Genomic DNA, 17,904 nt, shown 5'->3' on the forward strand with positions numbered 1-17,904 from the left:
CGGGGAAGGTCAAGCCAACTTCAAGGTTGAAGGCATGAATAGGCTATACTAGGCTATACGGAGTACTTTTTCCGAATTTATCTACGGTTGGAATCAACAGGCTCCTCGATGGACGGTCTGACCTCACTATTGAACATATCTTTCTTGTTTTTCGCCATAAATCTTCAATTCCATCGTTGAAAATCGTAAATAGCAATCAATCGGACGTGCGTGCGAGTTTTTCTCGTCCTGATATGCCCGCAACTGTAGTTTCTTCAAGATATTCTTCTTGCGTACAGACTATGCGTGGTCCAGGGAAAGGTCCGCTCCGAATAAACAGTCAGCGCCGTGTCAATTCTGAACACAGGAGGATATATGTACTCATTAGTGCTGTATAGGTCAGCATGTCCTTGGCTATTGCTGCCGCGGTAGCAGCTTGGCCACCATCTCATTCTCTGGATACTCTTCTCTCCTGCATTGACCGTCCCCGATCTTACTCCTTTCCAGTTTTCGTACAGATATCTATTTCGAGCCATTTATTTATATTGTTCCAATGCTGAACACGGCCTGAGGTATTTGGATGCTAAAAGATGATTACCAATCAATGGCTCAGTTGGACACAATGCGGCGGTTCTCCGCTGAGGCCTAGAAAATATATCACGGTAGCAAGTCGGTTGCAGGTGAATGAGAATCATTCTCCCGCTTCTTTCATCTCGACGTCGGACGACTCCCGACAACTCTTTGGCAGGACAACGGAAATAAACTCCGATCAGTCGGCGTCGCAGCGAAATTGGCTTTGAGCTACTCATGCTTACGAGATCATCAAATCATCCCCTGAGATTTGGTCCGAATGTGCGGTGTTGAGTTGTGGGGACGAATTGACTTTGGAACAAACAAACGGCTTTGATTGGACAAAAATGCAAGACGCAGCGATGGCGCCTTTATCGATAAACAGAACAACCAACCACACACGCTGAACCAGTGTGATTCCGTGGCACCCTGCTTGAGACAGCCAATCTGGTCAGTCTGTAAAGAGAGGGAAAGATGGCAGCGCTGATTGGTCCCGTCAGAAGGAGCTTTGACTGCCTCAGGCCGCCAACCTCCTGACGGCTTCGCTCTTCGCAGTTCGCATGTGCCTTTTGCCTCTAGTTTTCTGCTCTCTTCCCCACTCCGCGCCACGGTCTCGCTGCACTTCGCCTCCATTATTGGCCGTCATTCATCCGATACGAATCGTACGATCGTCCTGGCGTCTCCACGATGTACCGCGAGCCAAGGCGTCTTGCCAACATCCTCAAGTGCAGATTCTGTCGACGAGACAAGCGGAGGGTACCCGGCGCTCCGTGCTTCACCCCTCTGATTCCACCGCTGACCCTCTCCCTCTTCTCTCGCAGTGCCTCCCTGAGAACCGAGTCTGGCCCGGCCAAAAGTGCGAGGCGTGCGAGCGATATGGTTACGACTGCTCGATCGGCCTGAGTGCGGAGCAGGAGAAGGCGGAACAGCAGAGGCAGGCGCACAGACGGCAGCAGAGTGTTGTAGCGGGCGGAGGCAGTCAACAGGGCATCGTCGCCAATGCCTATACGCATACGAGGCAGATTGAGGGTCGAGATGATGCGACAACCTGGACGGCCCCCACGCAGGAGGCACATGCTCTGCAGACGGTGCCGTCTGAGCAGCTCATCAAGCTTCGCCCAGACGCCACTAATCCCAACTCCCTGACACTCTACATACCCCGGGCGGCTGGCCGCAGGATGGAATTCGCGGGGACGCTGGATCTAGAGGAGAGGCTGATGCGCCTCTGGGCCAATCCGGAGACCTATGAACAAGCGTGCAGCTCGCGTTTAGCTATAACATGCTCAGAACTTTTTATCCACATTCGACGAATTGCAGAATCCGTAGGTCTCTTCAAAGTTCCAGCCTAGTCGGGGTGGCTTGCGTCGGCGTGGCATGGGTTGCGTTTATCCGTTTCGTGCGTTCTCTTCGTTTCGTCACTAACGAGGTGCGGATGACAAGGACGAGCTAATCTTCTCCTCCCTATTCGCCTTCATCGCCGGCAACCTGGGTGTCTACGCCAATCGCCCGATTGCCCTCCAACTCGAATCCGCGTCACGGCAGTACCTCGAACGCTCGTTCAACATGCTCAAGACGTATATGGACCAGGCAGCGCAGTCGCCCAACGGGGCCCCAAGACCTGGAACGATACTTCCGATGCAATATGCGTGTTTTCTCTTGGCGTGCTATGGGGTATGTGCTGCTTGCTGCCTATATCCGTGATAATCTTATTCCGGAGATCGGAATTGCGTGCGCTAGTCCGCACGTGCAGTGAGCACACTAGGACCCCCAGCTAACAGTGATCAGAGCTCCACCAGCGAACCTCAGATGATAGAATTCATGGTCAAACAACTAGAATTCCTTCGCAAGTACAGTGCAAGCTTCCCCCTACGCCTAGGAGTCGTTCTTCAACCACCAAATGGCTGGCGCTTCCGTATACATGTGAGCAGTCTGGTTCCTCGCAGGCTGATACCACCCTGTTTCTCTTTCTGTTTCTGCCCGAGGAAACTCGCTTAATGCAGCTCCTCATTTGCTAATGGTTACCTCAGCTTGCAGAGGACCCTACAGAACGCGGCATCGAGATTGGTCACGACACCAAGGTGTTCCGGCAAGCCATGATCCAGGCGAAGGATGAGGCGTTTCCCAGTTGAGTTGTCTCAGATCACTAATCACTGTCGCTCTAAGCGACGAATCCTGCGAGATGATGCCCCTGAAGCGTGCGGATGGTGCCGCGGCATCTCCCCGGCTCATCTCGACCATGAAGTTTCAACAGAGAAAGCGAGATTCGCGAGTGTAGTTTATGGACTGGGCGATATTACACTTGGGCAGATGGCAGTGTAAGATATGCAGTAAGTGAATAAGGGGCCACACGGTTCCTGGTGCACTTGAGAAGAACTTGGCAGGCTGGGACAAGAACCGCTACTTTGACTTTGAGCGATGCAGACACGACATATAAGGCAGATACCCTAGCGATGTTTGATAATGCTATGATAATGCTATTCCAAACTATTACTCATTCAGTGGAGCATTGGACTGGACTGGCCAGAACTGGGCGGAGGGGGCTCTCTGATTCGTCTCAATTTGGAGTCACCTTTCTCCTGAGGTCGCCGTCACAGTTTCATGCTCCGATGCCCAACCGCAACAGCAGGCAACTCCTCTCCCCAGACGATCCGGCAATCCCATCGAATACTCTCCTCATCGACTGCTGCCGCCTTTCTTGGGAACACAATATCCCTCCACACAGTATCCCCAACACCAATCTCGCCCTGCAGCACCCACCTCCTCGCAATCTCCCCCGTAACGCCATCCCCATCCCTCTGCCCATCAAGCACCAGCAGGATCCCACACAGCACCCATGCAAGCGTGAACATTGCCCGCCGTCCATCCGCAAGCACACTCTCAATCTTCTCCTTTGAAACAGCATCCAGAACCCTCCCCTTCCACGCCGTCCACGCCTCAACAAGAACCCCCTTTATCTCCCCGGGAGCAATCAACGCGAGAACACGCTCAACCCATTTGGAAAATACGACCAGATTCTCTCCGCGACCTTTGACGAGGAACCGCACAAACTCACTCGCAAGCACATTCGTCGTGCCCTCCCAGATTGAATTCACCAGCGTGTTCCGCAGGATGCGCGAGACGTTGAATTCCGGCTCGTCCGCCTCGTCCATGTACCCGACGCCACCCAGCGCCTCCTGACACTCTTGGATCCCGGCAATCGCCATCTTGCTCACGACGGCTTTGCAGAGGGCTGTGAGCGTCCGAAAGACGATTCTTGCTTCGGCCCCGGGGCGCGGGAGATGCTCGGCTTTCACCTTACCCTTGCCCTCCGCAACAGAGTCCGCCCCTGAATGATCGTCCTCATTCTCAACAACCCCCATAACCCCGACAGTAAAAAAGCCCACCTCCATCGCCGCCCGATGCCTCCCCTCTCCCTCAGCAAGAACCCGCAAATGCATCGGGATAAGCCACAGCGGCTCCCCGACCGTCGTGCGCGCCCGCGCGAATCCCTTGGCGATACTCAGTGCCCGCCTCCACGCGCCCAGTGACCCGATGAACGTGTGGGTCCGCGTGATGTTGAGGAGTGGCGCGATTGTTGAGACGCCCTTGTTGAGGTCGCCGACGAGGTGGGCGCGTGTGTCGTGTAGAACGAGTTCGGCGGTGGGGAGTTCTTTGGTGCCCAGTTTGGTTTTCAGGCGGTGGATGCGGATTCCGTTTGTTACTTGAGAACCGGGAGTAGATGGGGCTGGCGAGGAGGATGGTGAAGAGAGACGCAACGGCGCAAGAAACGTACTCAGCTTCCCACTCGGCTCCGTCTTGGCCAGCAGCAGTGCAACATTCGCGTCCGTCGCCGAGGAGAAGAATTTGAAGCCGCGGATGAGATACTCGCCTTCCTCAACTGCCCCATCACCATCACCCTTCCTACCACCTGAAATACCACCTGAACTCGGACTCGAAACCGGCGAATGCACCGCCCACGTCTCCGTATTCGCAACATCACTCCCACCCGCCCGTTCCGTCATCCACTGCCCACTCGTCCAAAAGTCGACGTCGTTCCCGTCTCCGCGCGAAAGCAGGTGGCGCAGCGTGACGGAGAACGCGTGGTCTGCTGGAAGGTTCCGTCGGGCAATCTCCTGGCTGAGGATCAGGGCTGCGCCGTCGGTCATGCTGATGGGGCACGAGGCCATGCCGGAGGAGGGGGAGTAGATGTAGTTTCTGTGCTGATTAGCATCGGCGGCGGGGCAGGGTAGCAAGGAGGAGATAAACGTACACGGCATACTGCGCCAGCCTCCTCTGCGCACCGTATGTATCCTCATAGCCCAGGGCGACGACTCTAACACACATTAGCCATTAACCTATCGCCACGCACTCCCCCCTTTCCGCAACCACCCAATTCCATCTTAAGCCACCATGATAAGGGGAAGAAAAGTTGTACAAACCCATTCTTCGCTCCCCACTTGGCCAACTGCTTCCACCCCTCACTCGTCACCAGCCGATCAACGCCATACTGGTCGCCCCAGACATTGAACCCCTTGACGTACGGCTGGTTGCGCTCGGCGTCGGCGCTCCATTCTCTGATTTGCGGCGAGATGGCTTCGGCGCCGAGGGTTGTCAAGTGGCTGTCCAGCGCGGGGAGGTGCGTTGGCGGGAGGTACCCTGTGAAATGAGTTGTGGTTAGAGTGGTGTCTGGAGGGAGGATATTAGGGAGGGCAGAGACGTACATCCCAATACCCGCCTCAGACTCGGATCAGAGGTGTATGTATTGTCGAGTGGTGGCGGGCGTGTAATGTGGCCCGTGGTTGCTGTTGCGGGGGGCATCCTGCTCGTCGGTATTCTCTTCTCGTTGATTTTGGTGGGATAGTGGTATGCGCCGATTCTGGATAATCGATACAGCGATGGATGGAGACAAAGAATACAACGAAGAGAGAAGCAACCTGAAGCTGAACTCCAGGCAAGAAAAGCGCCTCGGTCATGCGATGCGAATCATCATATGGGGATTGGAGAACCGAGGTTATTACACAGTGTGGGGAAGACTGGGCGAGTCTGGGGTAGCTTGGTACTGATTACAATATCGGGCATTGTTGATAGTGGATAGTCTTTTGGTTATTTAGTTTTGAGACCTGGTTTAGTTATGTGTTACTTTATTATGTGGTCTACTACTCTTGATCATTAATTGATCGATCCCTTTGCCTGGATTCACATGCAAATTATCCGCCATGGAGAGATGCCCAACACAGCACACAGAAGGGTTTGGGAGGACATGGAATGCTGCATAATATTTCTAATAATCAACGATTGCTTATACATGGAAGATATACTGTAACAACCTTAATATGCCCAGGTCGATAGTGCAATATATCCCAGCAGAGGTAAATTAAGTTTGGTGGAACGAGGAGACGATTGTATATAGTTTGTTGCTCTCGCGCGCTAGATTGGCTGGATTTCATGCGGCGGTTGACTTTGCGATAGATGATAGAAAAAGACTAATCCCAAAGCCCCAAGTTGCAACCGGTAGGCACAGATATCTGAGACTCTTGAAACCAGTCTGTGGTCTGGTGCGCGGCAGCCTAAAGACCTCGTATTCCACACTTGGAGACGCTTCCGCGAGGTACGACGCGTCTCAGGCAACAACAGGATGAAGCGCATACAAAAGGAATGGGAATAATATCAGGCGATGGCCCGTTCTATATACAGCCAGATTGTCTTTAGCTTATCATTCGAGTCTATGAATCGGCCATGACCCCATCTGCCATCCCGCTCGGCGCGTCGAATCCAAGCCCACGAGCCATCCAAACAACCCTGAAATACTGGCCCAAACCGCCCAACGGCAATGTTACGATTGACTTTCGCAAACCGGGCGCAGAGGAGCGATTCAACGAGCTCGAAAGTCTCGAAGAAGAGCATGCCGTCACGATACGCGATATCCGCAGCCTAGGAGAAAGAGAACGACCGACGCTAAAGAAGAATGGATTCCAGTATCTTCACGATCCGGTTCCGGGGTATGAAGAGAGAGAGTACTGGGATGAGAAGCGAATCGAGAGTTTCTTTCTGCCGAGGACAGAAGAGCTGGTGAGCAAATTGTTTCCGTACGTCACATTCAGAATCACCATCGCTGGCAACTTGCTCACATAGGAGCAATAGACATACAAAAGGCGCAGCAAAAGTCCTAGTATACACCCACCGCATCCGCTCGCAAACTACAGGCCCCAACTCCCCAGCACACATAGTCCACTCGGACTTTACGCCCGCGGGAGCAATGCAGCACCTGCAAAGTCTCATATCGCCGGACGAACTCGCGCACCTGGAGGAAACCGAGACTAGGATCCTAGCGCTGAATATATGGCGTCCATTGCGCACTGTCAAAAAAGACCCACTGGCCCTCTGCGACTGGTCTTCCATACAGCCTCATGAAGATATCATTCCGAATCGCTTCGTCTTTTCAGATGGGTGGCTGGAGGTCGCCAAGGTGGTGTATAGCGAGCGGCATCGGTGGTGGTATTGTAGTGCGCAGCGGGTGGATGAGGTTGCTGTTTTCAAGCAGTTCGATAGTGCTGCTAATGTCAAGGGCGAGGCGGAGAAGGAGAATAAAGGGACGGGCGGGTGTAGTATAGTGCACAGTGCGTTCGTGGATCCAGAGTATGTAGACGAAGAGCCGAGAAGGAGTCTGGAGATTGGTGTCTTTGTCTTCTTGCCAGGGTAGCCTGGCAGCTTTCCTTTTCCATATACAGCTCGCCCTAGAAGCGACGCAAAGTCCTTGATAGCAATAGATCAGTCTAGTTCCACGACAGAAACCCCCCTCCCACGCATCGAATCCGCAATGATCTTGAACCTCCCAGGCGTAAACACAAAATTCACACCAACGGTCCGATACTCCTCGGGGATCCCTTCTGGCCCCTCAATTCCAGAAAGGCGATTCATCTCTTCAAAGGATAGAATCGCTTCAATCACCCGCCGTGCATTCGGTCCGTCCCATAAACCCTCCCGGAAGGGCATCCTCGATAGCAAATCTAGTCCTCGCCGTCGAATGTGTAGATCTCGACACTTGGCTACGAGATCGTAGAGGGCGTGTAGCACGCCGAGACTGAGCGAGAAGAGTGGTTTTGGTCCGGTCTCGTTTATGGCTTGTTTCTCGGCCCAGGCAAGGTCGGTGGCGGTTTCGAAGTGGAGGAGCGCGGTCAAGTATGACTCTCGAAAGATATCGTAGCCCATCTCGCCGAGGCTTGGGTCTCTTGAGCGTCGAATCATGAGGATAGCTGCGTGACCCCGGAGGAGGGAGACTGTACGTTCGTCTTGAATGCTCCTTCCATTTCCACCATCACCACGACCAAGGCTAGTGATCAACGCCTCAAAAGCACTCTCCCAAGTCTGCAACAACCGCAAACCCTCCCTCAACACTTCCTCTAATACCTCAGGAAACGCAAGAGAAGCCCCATACGACTCGCGATGCGGATATAGCCCCTCAAGATCCGGAACCGGGACCGGTTGAGAGAACGCGAGTTGGTATGTTATTTGAGTTGTTGCGGATTGAATTGCGCGCTGAATGCGAAGGTAGGACTCTGCTGCTGACGAGAGGGAGGGGAAGACATTAGGTATAGAAAGCGAGAGGGGCCCCAACGGTGATGGGTAGGTTTGTGCGGCAGCAGAAGCGGCATAGCCGTTGTCAGGCGTATAACCCGGACTCGGACGATTTGACAGAAAAGCAATGATATGCATCTCGAACAGGGAGAAGGTTGTCTGGATGGGTTCTTCTGTGACCAACGCCGGGTCATCTCGTGATTGAACGCCGTGATTTGAGCAGTGCTTGAGAATCGCCAATCCCTGCTTATAGTGGATCTGCGCAGCGGTACAGTCCTCCCGTGCAATCTCAAAGCACGACAAAAGCAGACACGTCGTAAGACACGCGTCCATATTCGGAACCGACTCTGATCCTGATCCCAGCAAAGCGCTCCTCAACGCCGCAAGCGCCCCACCGTAAAGCCGCAAGGCATGTGTCGAAGACAAACCCTCAAGATGCAATGCCCCCAACGCAATGGCTGCCTGCCGCGCCGCAGGTTCGGTATGAACCATCTGCAGGACGAGCCGCTGCCAGAAGGAGGAGGGCGACCAGCCGCTTAGGTCGATGACGGTATGCAAGCGGAAGAAGTCGAAGAAGTGAGTCTCGCGCTGTGTTTGAAAGATGCGGGACGGAATTGCGCTTGGTAGCGAAGAATATTGGTTTACTTGGTGTGATTGTGACTGGACTTTATTATGTGGTTGGATGTCTGGCCAGGAGCAGGACCAGCCTGTGCGAATGCATTGATGACATGTTGGGTGGGTTTCGTCGCATTTGACGCGGCGTTTTCTGTTCGGATTAGTGACGCGAATCTTGTTGATGATCTGGGGAGCGTACTTGCAGGTTAGGCAGCCGGCGCGGGACTTTGTATGTGTGCGACGAGGATGGTACTTTTTTGTCTCGAAGCCGAAAAGAGTCAACATGGCGAGCGACAAGTGTCGTGTCGGGAGAGAATCCAAAGCTGAAAGAGAGAAAGAAGTTTGTGTTGGCGTCATGCAGAATGGAGGTTGCCTAGCCAAGCCAGATCCACTGTCAGGGTCTCGTATTACCTAGAGTGGGCTGGAATACTATATTTATCTCGCTCTATCATACATTAATAGCTCCGCGGCAGACTGAGAACCTTCTCGCTGACATAGTTGAGAATCATCTCCCGACTAACTGGCGCAATGCGCGGAACGAGCACCTCACGCAGCCATCGCTCGACATCATACTCCATCGCATACCCCATCCCCCCATGCGTCAGCACTGCCCGCTCACACGCCGTAAACGCCGCCTCCGCCGCAAGATATTTGGCACTATTCGCAGCAACTCCCACGGAATGCACGGGAATCGAGTCATCCGTCCTCGACGCATCATACAGCCTGGCTGCATGGTACGTTGCCAGCTTGGCCGCCTCGAGCTTCATATACGCATCAGCGAGCGGATGCGCAATCGCCTGGTTCTGACCAATCTTGCGCCCAAAGACGACGCGCTCATTCGCGTACTCTGCCGCCCGCTCCAGCGCCACGTATCCCAGCCCCAGCGCCTCTCCGGCAAGCAGGCACCGCTCCGCATTCATCCCGTGCAGGATCTGGCGGAACCCGCCGTTCTCCTTGCCCACGAGCGTGGAAGCAGGCACCTCGTACTTGTCGAAAAACACCTCGTTCGCATCCACGGCGCGCCCGCCCATCTTCTTGATCTTCTTCAGCTCCAGGCCCGCCTTCGTCTTGTCAATGTCGATACAGAACATGGATAATCCCTGCTTCGGCTTCGACACCTCCTCTAGCGGCGTCGTCCGCGCCAGCAGAATCATCTTCGACGCGACCTGCGCGCATGTAATCCAGATCTTTTGCCCCGTGATGGAATAGTGGGTGCCCGCGGCATTGAGCGTCGCGCGAGTCTGCAGTTTCAGCGTGTCGAGACCCGTGTTTGGTTCTGTGACTCCGAAACACGTGCGCCATTTGCCGTTGATGATGTTGGGAATCGTCTCGGTGACTTGTTCGCGGGATCCGAAGCGCGCGAGGGGTTGTGTTGCGTAGACGTTTGCGTGGATTGCTTGGGCGCCGGCCATTCCGGCGCCAGACTGTGTGATTGTTTGCATCATCATTGTTGCTTCGGAGATTCCTGCGATTGTTAGAACTGATCGTACATGGTGTGTGAAGGTGGTGGGTAAGAAGGGTGGCGACGTACCGAGTCCAGCCCCTCCATGCTCTTCAGGCAGTGCAATTCCGAGCCATCCATCTTTGGCCAGCGCGGCGTGAAACTCTTTTGGATCGCGCTCTTGCTGGTCGCATTCCTGCCAGTAGGTGTTGGGGAAGTTGGCGCAGATGGTCGAGATGGCGTCGCGGACGGTCAATTGATTCTCGGTGAAGCCCGTCAGGTCCATAAGCGGGCGACGAGCTGATGTCGAGAAAAGGCGCCGGCCTGTATGTGAGAGCCTCGATATGCGAAACATATTGACCAACTTGACTCTGTGAATTGTCAAGCTGGAGTGGAACTGGGGAGCTCCAGTGCTTAAATCGCCCCGCCATGCTGGGCATATAACCGAAGTAGCCGAAGAAGCCGAATCAAATCGGCGACCCCCCCATCCAAAAGCCATCTCGCTCCCCCGCACACTGAGGCTCCTCGTCACATCTCAGTACCCAGGAGGATCTGCTCCAAGATGCCGTTGCGACGAGCAAAGCAAGCCTGTATCCACTGCCACCGCCGGAGGATCCGCTGCGACGTGCTGCAGCAGCGTCCGTGCTCGAACTGTGTGTCGCAAGATGTGGCCTGTGAGCTGGGCGTTTCGCAGAGGGGGAAGTATGTGTCACTCTCTTTATTTATCTATCAAGTCATTCTAAGCAAGATAAACTAGATATCCTCGCAAGAAGTCTCTCAAGACACAGCCTACACAACCACAGCCGATTCTCCCGGAACTCGCCACACCCGCTGCAACCAGCGTCTCGCCAGGCGTGGTCACTACTACTCATCATGGCTATACTCACAGCCATCCCAACCATGTCCCGCAACGAATCACCGAACCCACCGTCTTCCTCGGCGAATCCAGCCCGCTAACCTCCGTCATGGACCCCAGCCAACCCCCAAAGCTCCACTACCCGCTCCCCGACCGGCTCGCACCCTCAAGTACCCGAGACGAAGCCGTGCGCCTACACCAGGTCCAGCGCGCCGCACAGCTCGAATCCGACGGCTCACTGTCCTTTCCGCCGCAGGAGACGACAGACTCCTTACTCCAGGCGTACTTTCGCTGGTTCCACCCGTGCTTTCCGATCCTTGACCGCGCCGCTGTCTACAGGGGGAGATGTCAGGGGACGTTATCGCCGTTGTTGCTGCAGGCTATGCTCTTCATCGGAGTCAGTCTCTGTGATGATGAGGCGTTTGCGAGGACAGAGTTCCCCGTGCGGTATCGGGCGAAGTTTCTGTTCTATTCGAGGGCCAAGGCTATCTATGAAGCGGATGCAGAGTCGAGTCCGACAGTGAAGTTACAGGCATTGTTCATGCTGAGCTTTTGGCGTGGAGGGCCGTCGGAGGAGCGCGATGTGCGGTTCTGGCTCGGGGTTGCCATCTCGTTGGCGCAGAAGAGGGGGATGCATATGATGTACCTTTCACTTCCCCAGATCTCGGTGTATTGTGGTATGGTACTTACAGCTCTAGGTCAAAATTCTCGCACCCGACAAGAGAGAAGAAGCTCTGGAAGCGCATCTGGTGGGCTTTATATGTATGTCAGCTCACTCATGGAGGATTCTGCTAACACGCGGGTTAGATTCGCGACCAACAGAGTGCAGCAGCGCTCGGTCTCCCGCCGCGGATCCGCGATGAAGATGGCGATGTGGCAATGCTGGAGCCGCACGATGTTCTCGAGGATGAGGTCGTTGATGACCCCGTTTTTGGCCGGCAGAGACCGCAGGATGTGCTTTACCCTGTGGAAATGGCCAAGTTGGCGAGGCTCCGTAAGTCCTTCTCTGCTTCTTCAGCTTGCTGTGCTGAAGCTGATTCTGATATTGACTGGACAGTCCGAACAATCGTCTCGACGCAATACCTCCATCATCAAAAGCCGGACCTCGCAACGAGAAACGCACTGAATCAGCAGCTCTGCGTCTGGGAATCGGAACTGCCCATTGAACTCCGTCTCGACGCTGTGACCACAGACTCCCTCCTCCTGACCGGACTCCTTCACCTCACCTACCAGTATTTCATTCCCCCTCCACTTCGAGGCTGAGCGTTCGATCTGACCTTCGTAGAAACCTCTACATCCTCCTCTACCGCCCCGTCTTCCTCGACCCAACTCCACTCGACGACGGCCAGATTGCCCTCGACGCAGCGACAAAGTCCTCTCGGATCATGGAAGATCTCCTCTCGCACCACCTTGTCCAGCATGGACCTCCTCACCTGTATTCCCTCCCTCCCTTCTCCTCTCCTACCCTCTTACCCCTTCAACTTTCTTCTCGCCCAGGCACAGTTTGACTGACGAAGTTACAGAATAACCCACGCCTTCTCAACCCTCTGCATCCACACTATCCACCACCGACGCTCGTCAGGAACAACGCGGACCCTCGCCGAACACCGCGCACGCCTCTGCCTGCTCAGCCTCGAGGAGCTGCAGAAATCATGGGATCTCGAGAACTGGGTCCTGCATCTGTTCTTCAAGGGACTCGATGATGGGACGGCACAGTCGTTGAGGTTGTCGACGCCGGGGGAGATGGGGGTTTCGCCGGAGGGGAGTGGGGGTGCGCTGGGTGGTGGAGAAGGGGGTGTTGATGGGAGTGAGGGTGGGAGTGTGAGGAGGCAGGGGTATGGCGCTGGCTATGGGGGTGGACACGCCAACGCAAATGGAGTGGGGATGGGGATTGATGTGGGACAGGATGATTGGTATGGGTGGATTCCGGGGGACGACGAGGCGGATGCGCTGAATCTGCAGAATCTGGAGTTTCTGTATCGGTTCTTGTAGCCCTATTTCTTTTGTTTTGGCCTCTCCGTTTGCGGAATCGAAGAAAAGAGGAAAAAAAAGAAGAAGGAATAGGACTATCCAATCTTATAAGCCAAATCCATGAATGGCACCGGCTCAGTGCCCTTGACTCAGAACTCATGTAGATCCGTCCCTCGGTCCGTCGGGTATGTATACCCCCCCGTCCCTGTCGACGGCAGATCTGCGCCAATGACGGCGCTGAGATAACCAAAAAGGACTTCACAACCAACGCGCCTGATCTACAGACTACCTACAGCGCACGAGCCAAGATCCAGATATAAACCAAAGCTTCCCCGCCTCACGAGCCCCCCACCCGCCTCCGAATCTCTCTTATCTCACCCTCACCCTCAACCGCATACAGATCCAGCCCCATAATCGTATCTATCGCCACGATGGCCATAAACCCAGAGTACTACACACACCCTTCTCTCAACCCCAAATCCCATCTCAGTTATATCTAACACCATGCGAACGAACTAGCGGGATCCTAGCCGCCATCCGCAGCGGCGACACCCTCACCCCGATAGCAGTAACAAACTACTTCAACGCCCTCCCCGCCGTCCCACTCGAGAAACTAATCGGCTCCTGGCGCGGGACATGCGTGCAGACTGGACACCCGGGATACAAACAGCTCGTCGACCTCAACTGGGACGGCAAAACCTTCCATTCCATCAACAACGTCGATCCGATTATCGTCCGGGAACACCAGCCCGACGGGAGTGTGAAGCGCGTTGCGAATGGAATCATGGGCAAAGCGCGGATCCGCGAGGTTAAATATAACGGTGTGGTTTCGGCAGCCATGATTTATAACGAGAGGCCGATTATTGATTACTTTCGGGGGGTTGATGAGAGGACGATCATCGGGGTTATGGATGCGTTGGGGAGTACGGCGGATCATGGGTTGTTCTTTTTGTTGGAGAGGGTTGAGGAGGCACAGGGGAAGCTCTAGAACCAGGAGATTCTGGCTTGAGGGCTTTGTGTGGCTGAAGGGTTGAGTAGAGTGTTCCTAGGGGCAGGCAGGTTGAATTGAATGAACGGTGTATGCTAGCCTAGTGCATGTTGCGGTGCTTGGAGTACATATGGAAGTGATCTTAGGGTTGCTCGCTGCGCCGGGGAAGGGAGAATCTACTGCGGAAAGTTTTGGACCTAAGCACGACATGGTCTTTTCTTTTAGCTCTTTCAGCTCTTGCCATATCTCCATTAAGCGAATTGTACCAAAGTATGAATAGCCTGTCCTTTGCGACGGGGTTGAGGTGATTCTGGATGGAAGTAGTGAGACCCATCCAAAATTTCAGGGGAGACCAAAGAGAAAGTTTGGAACTAGATTTCGAGAAAAGGGGCGCAGTGCGGGTCAAAAAAATGAGTGATCTAATTTGACTTCTTTTTCTTGTCGTCTGTGATGGGTATCTCACAACTCGACGAGGTCAACTGATCGAAAAGGATTAAACATGCTTCCCGACAAGAAAGAGACTGTACAGCAGGCTTGCAAGCAGTAGGAAGTAGCGCCTTCATCCACCACCATGTCCAAATGCAAACTCCAACGGATAGATAGACCCCAAACTCCAAGGCAAGGACATCAGGACGAACATCAAAAGATAGACCTAGGAACCCCTCGCCAGACAATCCCTCCACGTCAAGTTCTGAAACCCACCGGCACGGGCCCTCCTCCCCGAGACTCCACGCCGCAAACCCCCAAACGCAGCGACCTCGCACTCTGGACACTTGGTATGAGGCCCACCCCTCTTCATGCAAAACTGCGCAGCGGCCCTATGCCAGATCGGCTCGTAACCACAGCCGGACACGAAGTCGTGCTGTCTTCTCTTTTCTTCCCAGTAATTGGCCCTCGTGGGACGCAGCTTGCCGCAGGGCCCGCAGATGTGCCACTCTGACGAGAGGTTCGCTGTGCTTACTTCGATTTTGTACCATGCTGGTGGGACAGCTAGGGTGTTTGTATCGCTGCTGGTAACTGTGCAGAGCGTGGAGCTGGTGCTGGAACTGGCGTCGGTCGTCCGCGGATGGATGTAGCAGAGGAGGAGGCCACGGTGGACGGAGCCGGGGGGCAGGCAGCATGCGCGGATTGTTGACGTGGATGAAACGGCGAGCAGTTTTTTGCAGGTCATCGCAAGCGTAATCTGCGCTATTGGGTCGGATGCCAGCGCGTCGAAGATGGTGAGAATGAGCTCGACCGGGAGTTTTGTTAGGGATGCGGCTTGTTCGATCGTAGACTCGGCCAGCTGTAGTTCTGGTATTAGTCGGCAGCACCGCTCTTGGTGAGGTTGAATGGAACTTACGCCACGAGGAACCCTCAATCCTTTGACAGGAGAATGGCCTGTGGTACAGGGCCCTGTTATGTCCATTTTGTTGAATTCTGATTCTGTGAAACTCGAAGGTGGTTATCGAGATGGAAGAAAGATGAGGAAGGCAGAAAACGAGAACAGCAGCTTGTGTGACGAGAGGAGAAGAAGACAGAAAATAACCAGGGATTTGGTTGTACTTATACTGAAGAATTATGTGGTTTTTGAAAAGATGGTCACTGTGCGACTTGTTCTGTCTGGTGAAGGGGGTGTCCTGCTCTCAAGTTGGTGACTGAAGGAAATGCATCTTCAACACGAGTGGGGCAGAATTCGGAGACAGTGGCAAACAGAATGTTGCGATATTAACTTTGCACGTGTAGCCTTGAGTTGCAGCTTGGGTTTGGTCCATATCTATGCTTCGAACCGAAACTGGGGGATGCCAGGCTGATTCGCTACCCGGGTACAACAACGCAGTGCCGGCCCAGTATAGCAAGAGAACTGGTAGTAAGATCTCGGTCTCACAGTAATATCATTCGAAGACCCTCGTAAAGCTCGGTTGTGACGATTGAGCAGCATATTGTCTGCTGAGCTTTAAGAATGCTGAGTTTCTTGAAAACGTCACGGCCATGGGACTGGAGATTGACCTGCAGTCATCAGGTTCCTGAGCAGATCAGATTGGATGTGAACTGGAGGCCCGGCTATGCAGGTGAAGTGGGCCATGTCTTGCATTGTGCAGCTCAGTGAACGTGTTTGCTCAAAGCCCGGGTTTATGGCTGCCAGCCTCCTATTCTCCGGCATCTGCTGTGAAGCAATAACACACGTGTGCTCTGGTGACTATTGGGGAAGTTTTCCATGCTTGCGCTTTTTTTTATCCTATTTAGACCCTTCCTCGCCAGGTTTCAAAATCTCTCCTGTCCTCCTTTGCAATTGTGTATTTCCTTCTACCTCCTCTACCTCTCTATGCGCTTCTCTACACTCTCAGAAACAGGTCTTTGATTCTGGGTATCCTCGTAGAGGTGCTCTGAACCAGGAGAAGGTCCTTGTGGCACTGAGCTCATTCACAGATGGACGTGCCACTTCTCTCGGAGAACTTCATCTCAACCACCGCCATGCGTCGTCAAAGTCTCCCCGACCATCAAAACGGCCGTCTTATCCTCCCAGACCAGGTGAGTACAATCATCGTCCCTGCTGAAATCACTGCACAACCTAAAAACAGAGGACTGGCAAACACAGCTCACAGCCGAACTCTTCTCTCCTAAGCCTCCCTCCCGAAATCCTACAGATGATCTTGGACGAAGTAGCCCCAGACGCTCAGCTCATGTTGGCCCTCACCTGCAAAGGACTGCTAAACGTCCTCTCCGACCAACTGAGCCCCGATGCCCTCATCCCTTCGACGACCTCCGGTCGGTACGAAATGCTCAGGCTGCTACATCCTCGGGTTCCCCGCACCCTCGCGCTGAGCCAGGAGTGGAACATCTGTCGTCGCTGCGAGAGACTCAAGCCGACTGCGAGGGAATACTGGACAACGAAACCAAAACGAGAGCGCCCTCGTAATCGCGTGGCACGAATGCAACGGCTTACTTGGGCGCAGGTGATTGCGGAGTTTCGACAGAAATCCGTGGAAATGTGTCCCGCCTGTATTATGATCAAGGGTCTTCCTGAGAGAAGGTCCATGTTGGATCCACGGCGGATCATTGAGCGACAAGGTGAAATCAGGTATGACTGGGTACTGGAGGATTAGGATGTGGAGGATAACCCTGGTGGTGTGGTCAGTCTGGTAGTATGGTGGAATAACTCAAGGGGCGTGTTTTGTTGCCGAGCTCGATAGAGCGGAATTGTCAATGAACTTGATTTTTTTTTTGGCCAGCTTGGATGGTACGAATTGTTTCAATTGACCGATGCTCTAAGAAATCTATATTCTCCCGCTGCACCTCGTTATCCCTTTCTTAAAAGGTGACAAAGCCCGTCAGCGAAGCAGATGAGGCTGAATCGTCACAGGGCATCTCTAACCGCCCACCATACTCCGCGCCAACAACATCCATCTACCGTGTCACACCAACGACAAGAGCATGTCCGACCAAACACGAAGGCTTGTGCACGATGACTATACGATCGGTTGGATATGCGCCCTTCCTCAGACCGAACTGTCGCAGCAGCCGCAGTCGCAATGCTGGATGAAGAGCACCCGATGCTACCCGCGGCTGATCCACGCGACACGAACACGTACCTTCTGGGCAGAATATGACTTTCTCCTGCTTCCAGGTCTCATGGATTCATTCCCTTGCCTTGTGGTTCGCGATATTCGTGACTATGTGGATTCCCACAAGAAGAAGATTTGGCAAGGCTATGCAGCAGCGAGAGCGGCAGCTTAAGCAAGAGAGCTTGTACTGGTGATCCCGGAACAGGGAATCATGGGTCTTCCTCCAATAAAACAATGTGAGTTTGATAATCCTCCGTTCGCTACCTGGACTAACCGCTCGAGCCTTTGAGTTATCAACCAACTGACACAGATCGAAGAAACTGCCATCACCATCAAAGATTCCGTTATACCATCAAAAAAGGCCAGTCTATAGCCAGCTCACCAG

General features: G+C 54.0%; 9 protein-coding genes across 9 annotated transcripts; 5 read left to right on the forward strand and 4 right to left on the reverse strand.

Moving 5' to 3' along the window:
* Nucleotides 1-1,138: 1,138 nt before the first annotated feature.
* BJX68DRAFT_239984 (Zn(II)2Cys6 transcription factor domain-containing protein) lies at nt 1,139-3,027 on the forward strand. Its single transcript, XM_071040607.1, has 5 exons — nt 1,139-1,305; nt 1,371-1,871; nt 1,990-2,220; nt 2,335-2,469; nt 2,577-3,027. Exons 1-5 carry the CDS (start codon nt 1,237-1,239, stop codon nt 2,676-2,678), a joined length of 1,038 nt encoding a protein of 345 aa, XP_070897662.1. The 5' UTR covers nt 1,139-1,236; the 3' UTR covers nt 2,679-3,027.
* On the reverse strand, nt 3,028-5,712 carry BJX68DRAFT_239989 (putative acyl-CoA dehydrogenase). The gene is made up of 4 exons (XM_071040608.1): nt 5,250-5,712; nt 4,968-5,184; nt 4,799-4,861; nt 3,028-4,743 (listed from the first exon to the last, which is right to left on the reverse strand). Exons 1-4 carry the CDS (start codon nt 5,344-5,346, stop codon nt 3,138-3,140), a joined length of 1,983 nt encoding a protein of 660 aa, XP_070897663.1. The 5' UTR covers nt 5,347-5,712; the 3' UTR covers nt 3,028-3,137.
* A 552-nt stretch (nt 5,713-6,264) lies between these two features.
* On the forward strand, nt 6,265-7,228 carry BJX68DRAFT_268208 (uncharacterized protein; the record flags this gene model as incomplete). Its single annotated transcript, XM_071046012.1, has 2 exons — nt 6,265-6,614; nt 6,670-7,228. The coding sequence occupies 2 exons, from the start codon at nt 6,265-6,267 to the stop codon at nt 7,226-7,228; spliced, it is 909 nt and encodes a 302-aa protein (XP_070897664.1).
* Nucleotides 7,229-7,296: 68 nt separating this feature from the next.
* Nucleotides 7,297-9,003, reverse strand: BJX68DRAFT_268209 (Zn(II)2Cys6 transcription factor; the record flags this gene model as incomplete). Its single annotated transcript, XM_071046013.1, has 1 exon — nt 7,297-9,003. One exon carries the CDS (start codon nt 9,001-9,003, stop codon nt 7,297-7,299), a length of 1,707 nt encoding a protein of 568 aa, XP_070897665.1.
* A 102-nt stretch (nt 9,004-9,105) lies between these two features.
* BJX68DRAFT_239994 (acyl-CoA dehydrogenase family protein) lies at nt 9,106-10,534 on the reverse strand. The gene is made up of 2 exons (XM_071040609.1): nt 10,250-10,534; nt 9,106-10,183 (listed from the first exon to the last, which is right to left on the reverse strand). The coding sequence occupies exons 1-2, from the start codon at nt 10,512-10,514 to the stop codon at nt 9,174-9,176; spliced, it is 1,275 nt and encodes a 424-aa protein (XP_070897666.1). The 5' UTR covers nt 10,515-10,534; the 3' UTR covers nt 9,106-9,173.
* Nucleotides 10,535-10,537: 3 nt separating this feature from the next.
* BJX68DRAFT_276536 (Zn(II)2Cys6 transcription factor) lies at nt 10,538-13,487 on the forward strand. The gene is made up of 7 exons (XM_071048115.1): nt 10,538-10,861; nt 10,917-11,657; nt 11,714-11,777; nt 11,823-12,009; nt 12,073-12,247; nt 12,301-12,450; nt 12,539-13,487. The coding sequence occupies exons 1-7, from the start codon at nt 10,722-10,724 to the stop codon at nt 13,005-13,007; spliced, it is 1,926 nt and encodes a 641-aa protein (XP_070897667.1). The 5' UTR covers nt 10,538-10,721; the 3' UTR covers nt 13,008-13,487.
* Nucleotides 13,418-13,974, forward strand: BJX68DRAFT_268212 (DUF4334 domain-containing protein; the record flags this gene model as incomplete). The annotated part of the gene is made up of 2 exons (XM_071046014.1): nt 13,418-13,434; nt 13,506-13,974. The coding sequence occupies 2 exons, from the start codon at nt 13,418-13,420 to the stop codon at nt 13,972-13,974; spliced, it is 486 nt and encodes a 161-aa protein (XP_070897668.1).
* A 652-nt stretch (nt 13,975-14,626) lies between these two features.
* On the reverse strand, nt 14,627-15,382 carry BJX68DRAFT_268213 (uncharacterized protein; the record flags this gene model as incomplete). Its single annotated transcript, XM_071046015.1, has 2 exons — nt 14,627-15,259; nt 15,317-15,382. The coding sequence occupies 2 exons, from the start codon at nt 15,380-15,382 to the stop codon at nt 14,627-14,629; spliced, it is 699 nt and encodes a 232-aa protein (XP_070897669.1).
* Nucleotides 15,383-16,428: 1,046 nt separating this feature from the next.
* BJX68DRAFT_268214 (uncharacterized protein) lies at nt 16,429-17,060 on the forward strand (the record flags this gene model as incomplete). The annotated part of the gene is made up of 2 exons (XM_071046016.1): nt 16,429-16,485; nt 16,536-17,060. 2 exons carry the CDS (start codon nt 16,429-16,431, stop codon nt 17,058-17,060), a joined length of 582 nt encoding a protein of 193 aa, XP_070897670.1.
* Between the last annotated feature and the right edge of the window lie 844 nt (nt 17,061-17,904).

This window comes from Aspergillus pseudodeflectus (assembly GCF_044049435.1).
Source record: "Aspergillus pseudodeflectus strain CBS 756.74 chromosome Unknown BJX68scaffold_29, whole genome shotgun sequence".
NCBI lineage: Eukaryota > Fungi > Ascomycota > Eurotiomycetes > Eurotiales > Aspergillaceae > Aspergillus > Aspergillus pseudodeflectus.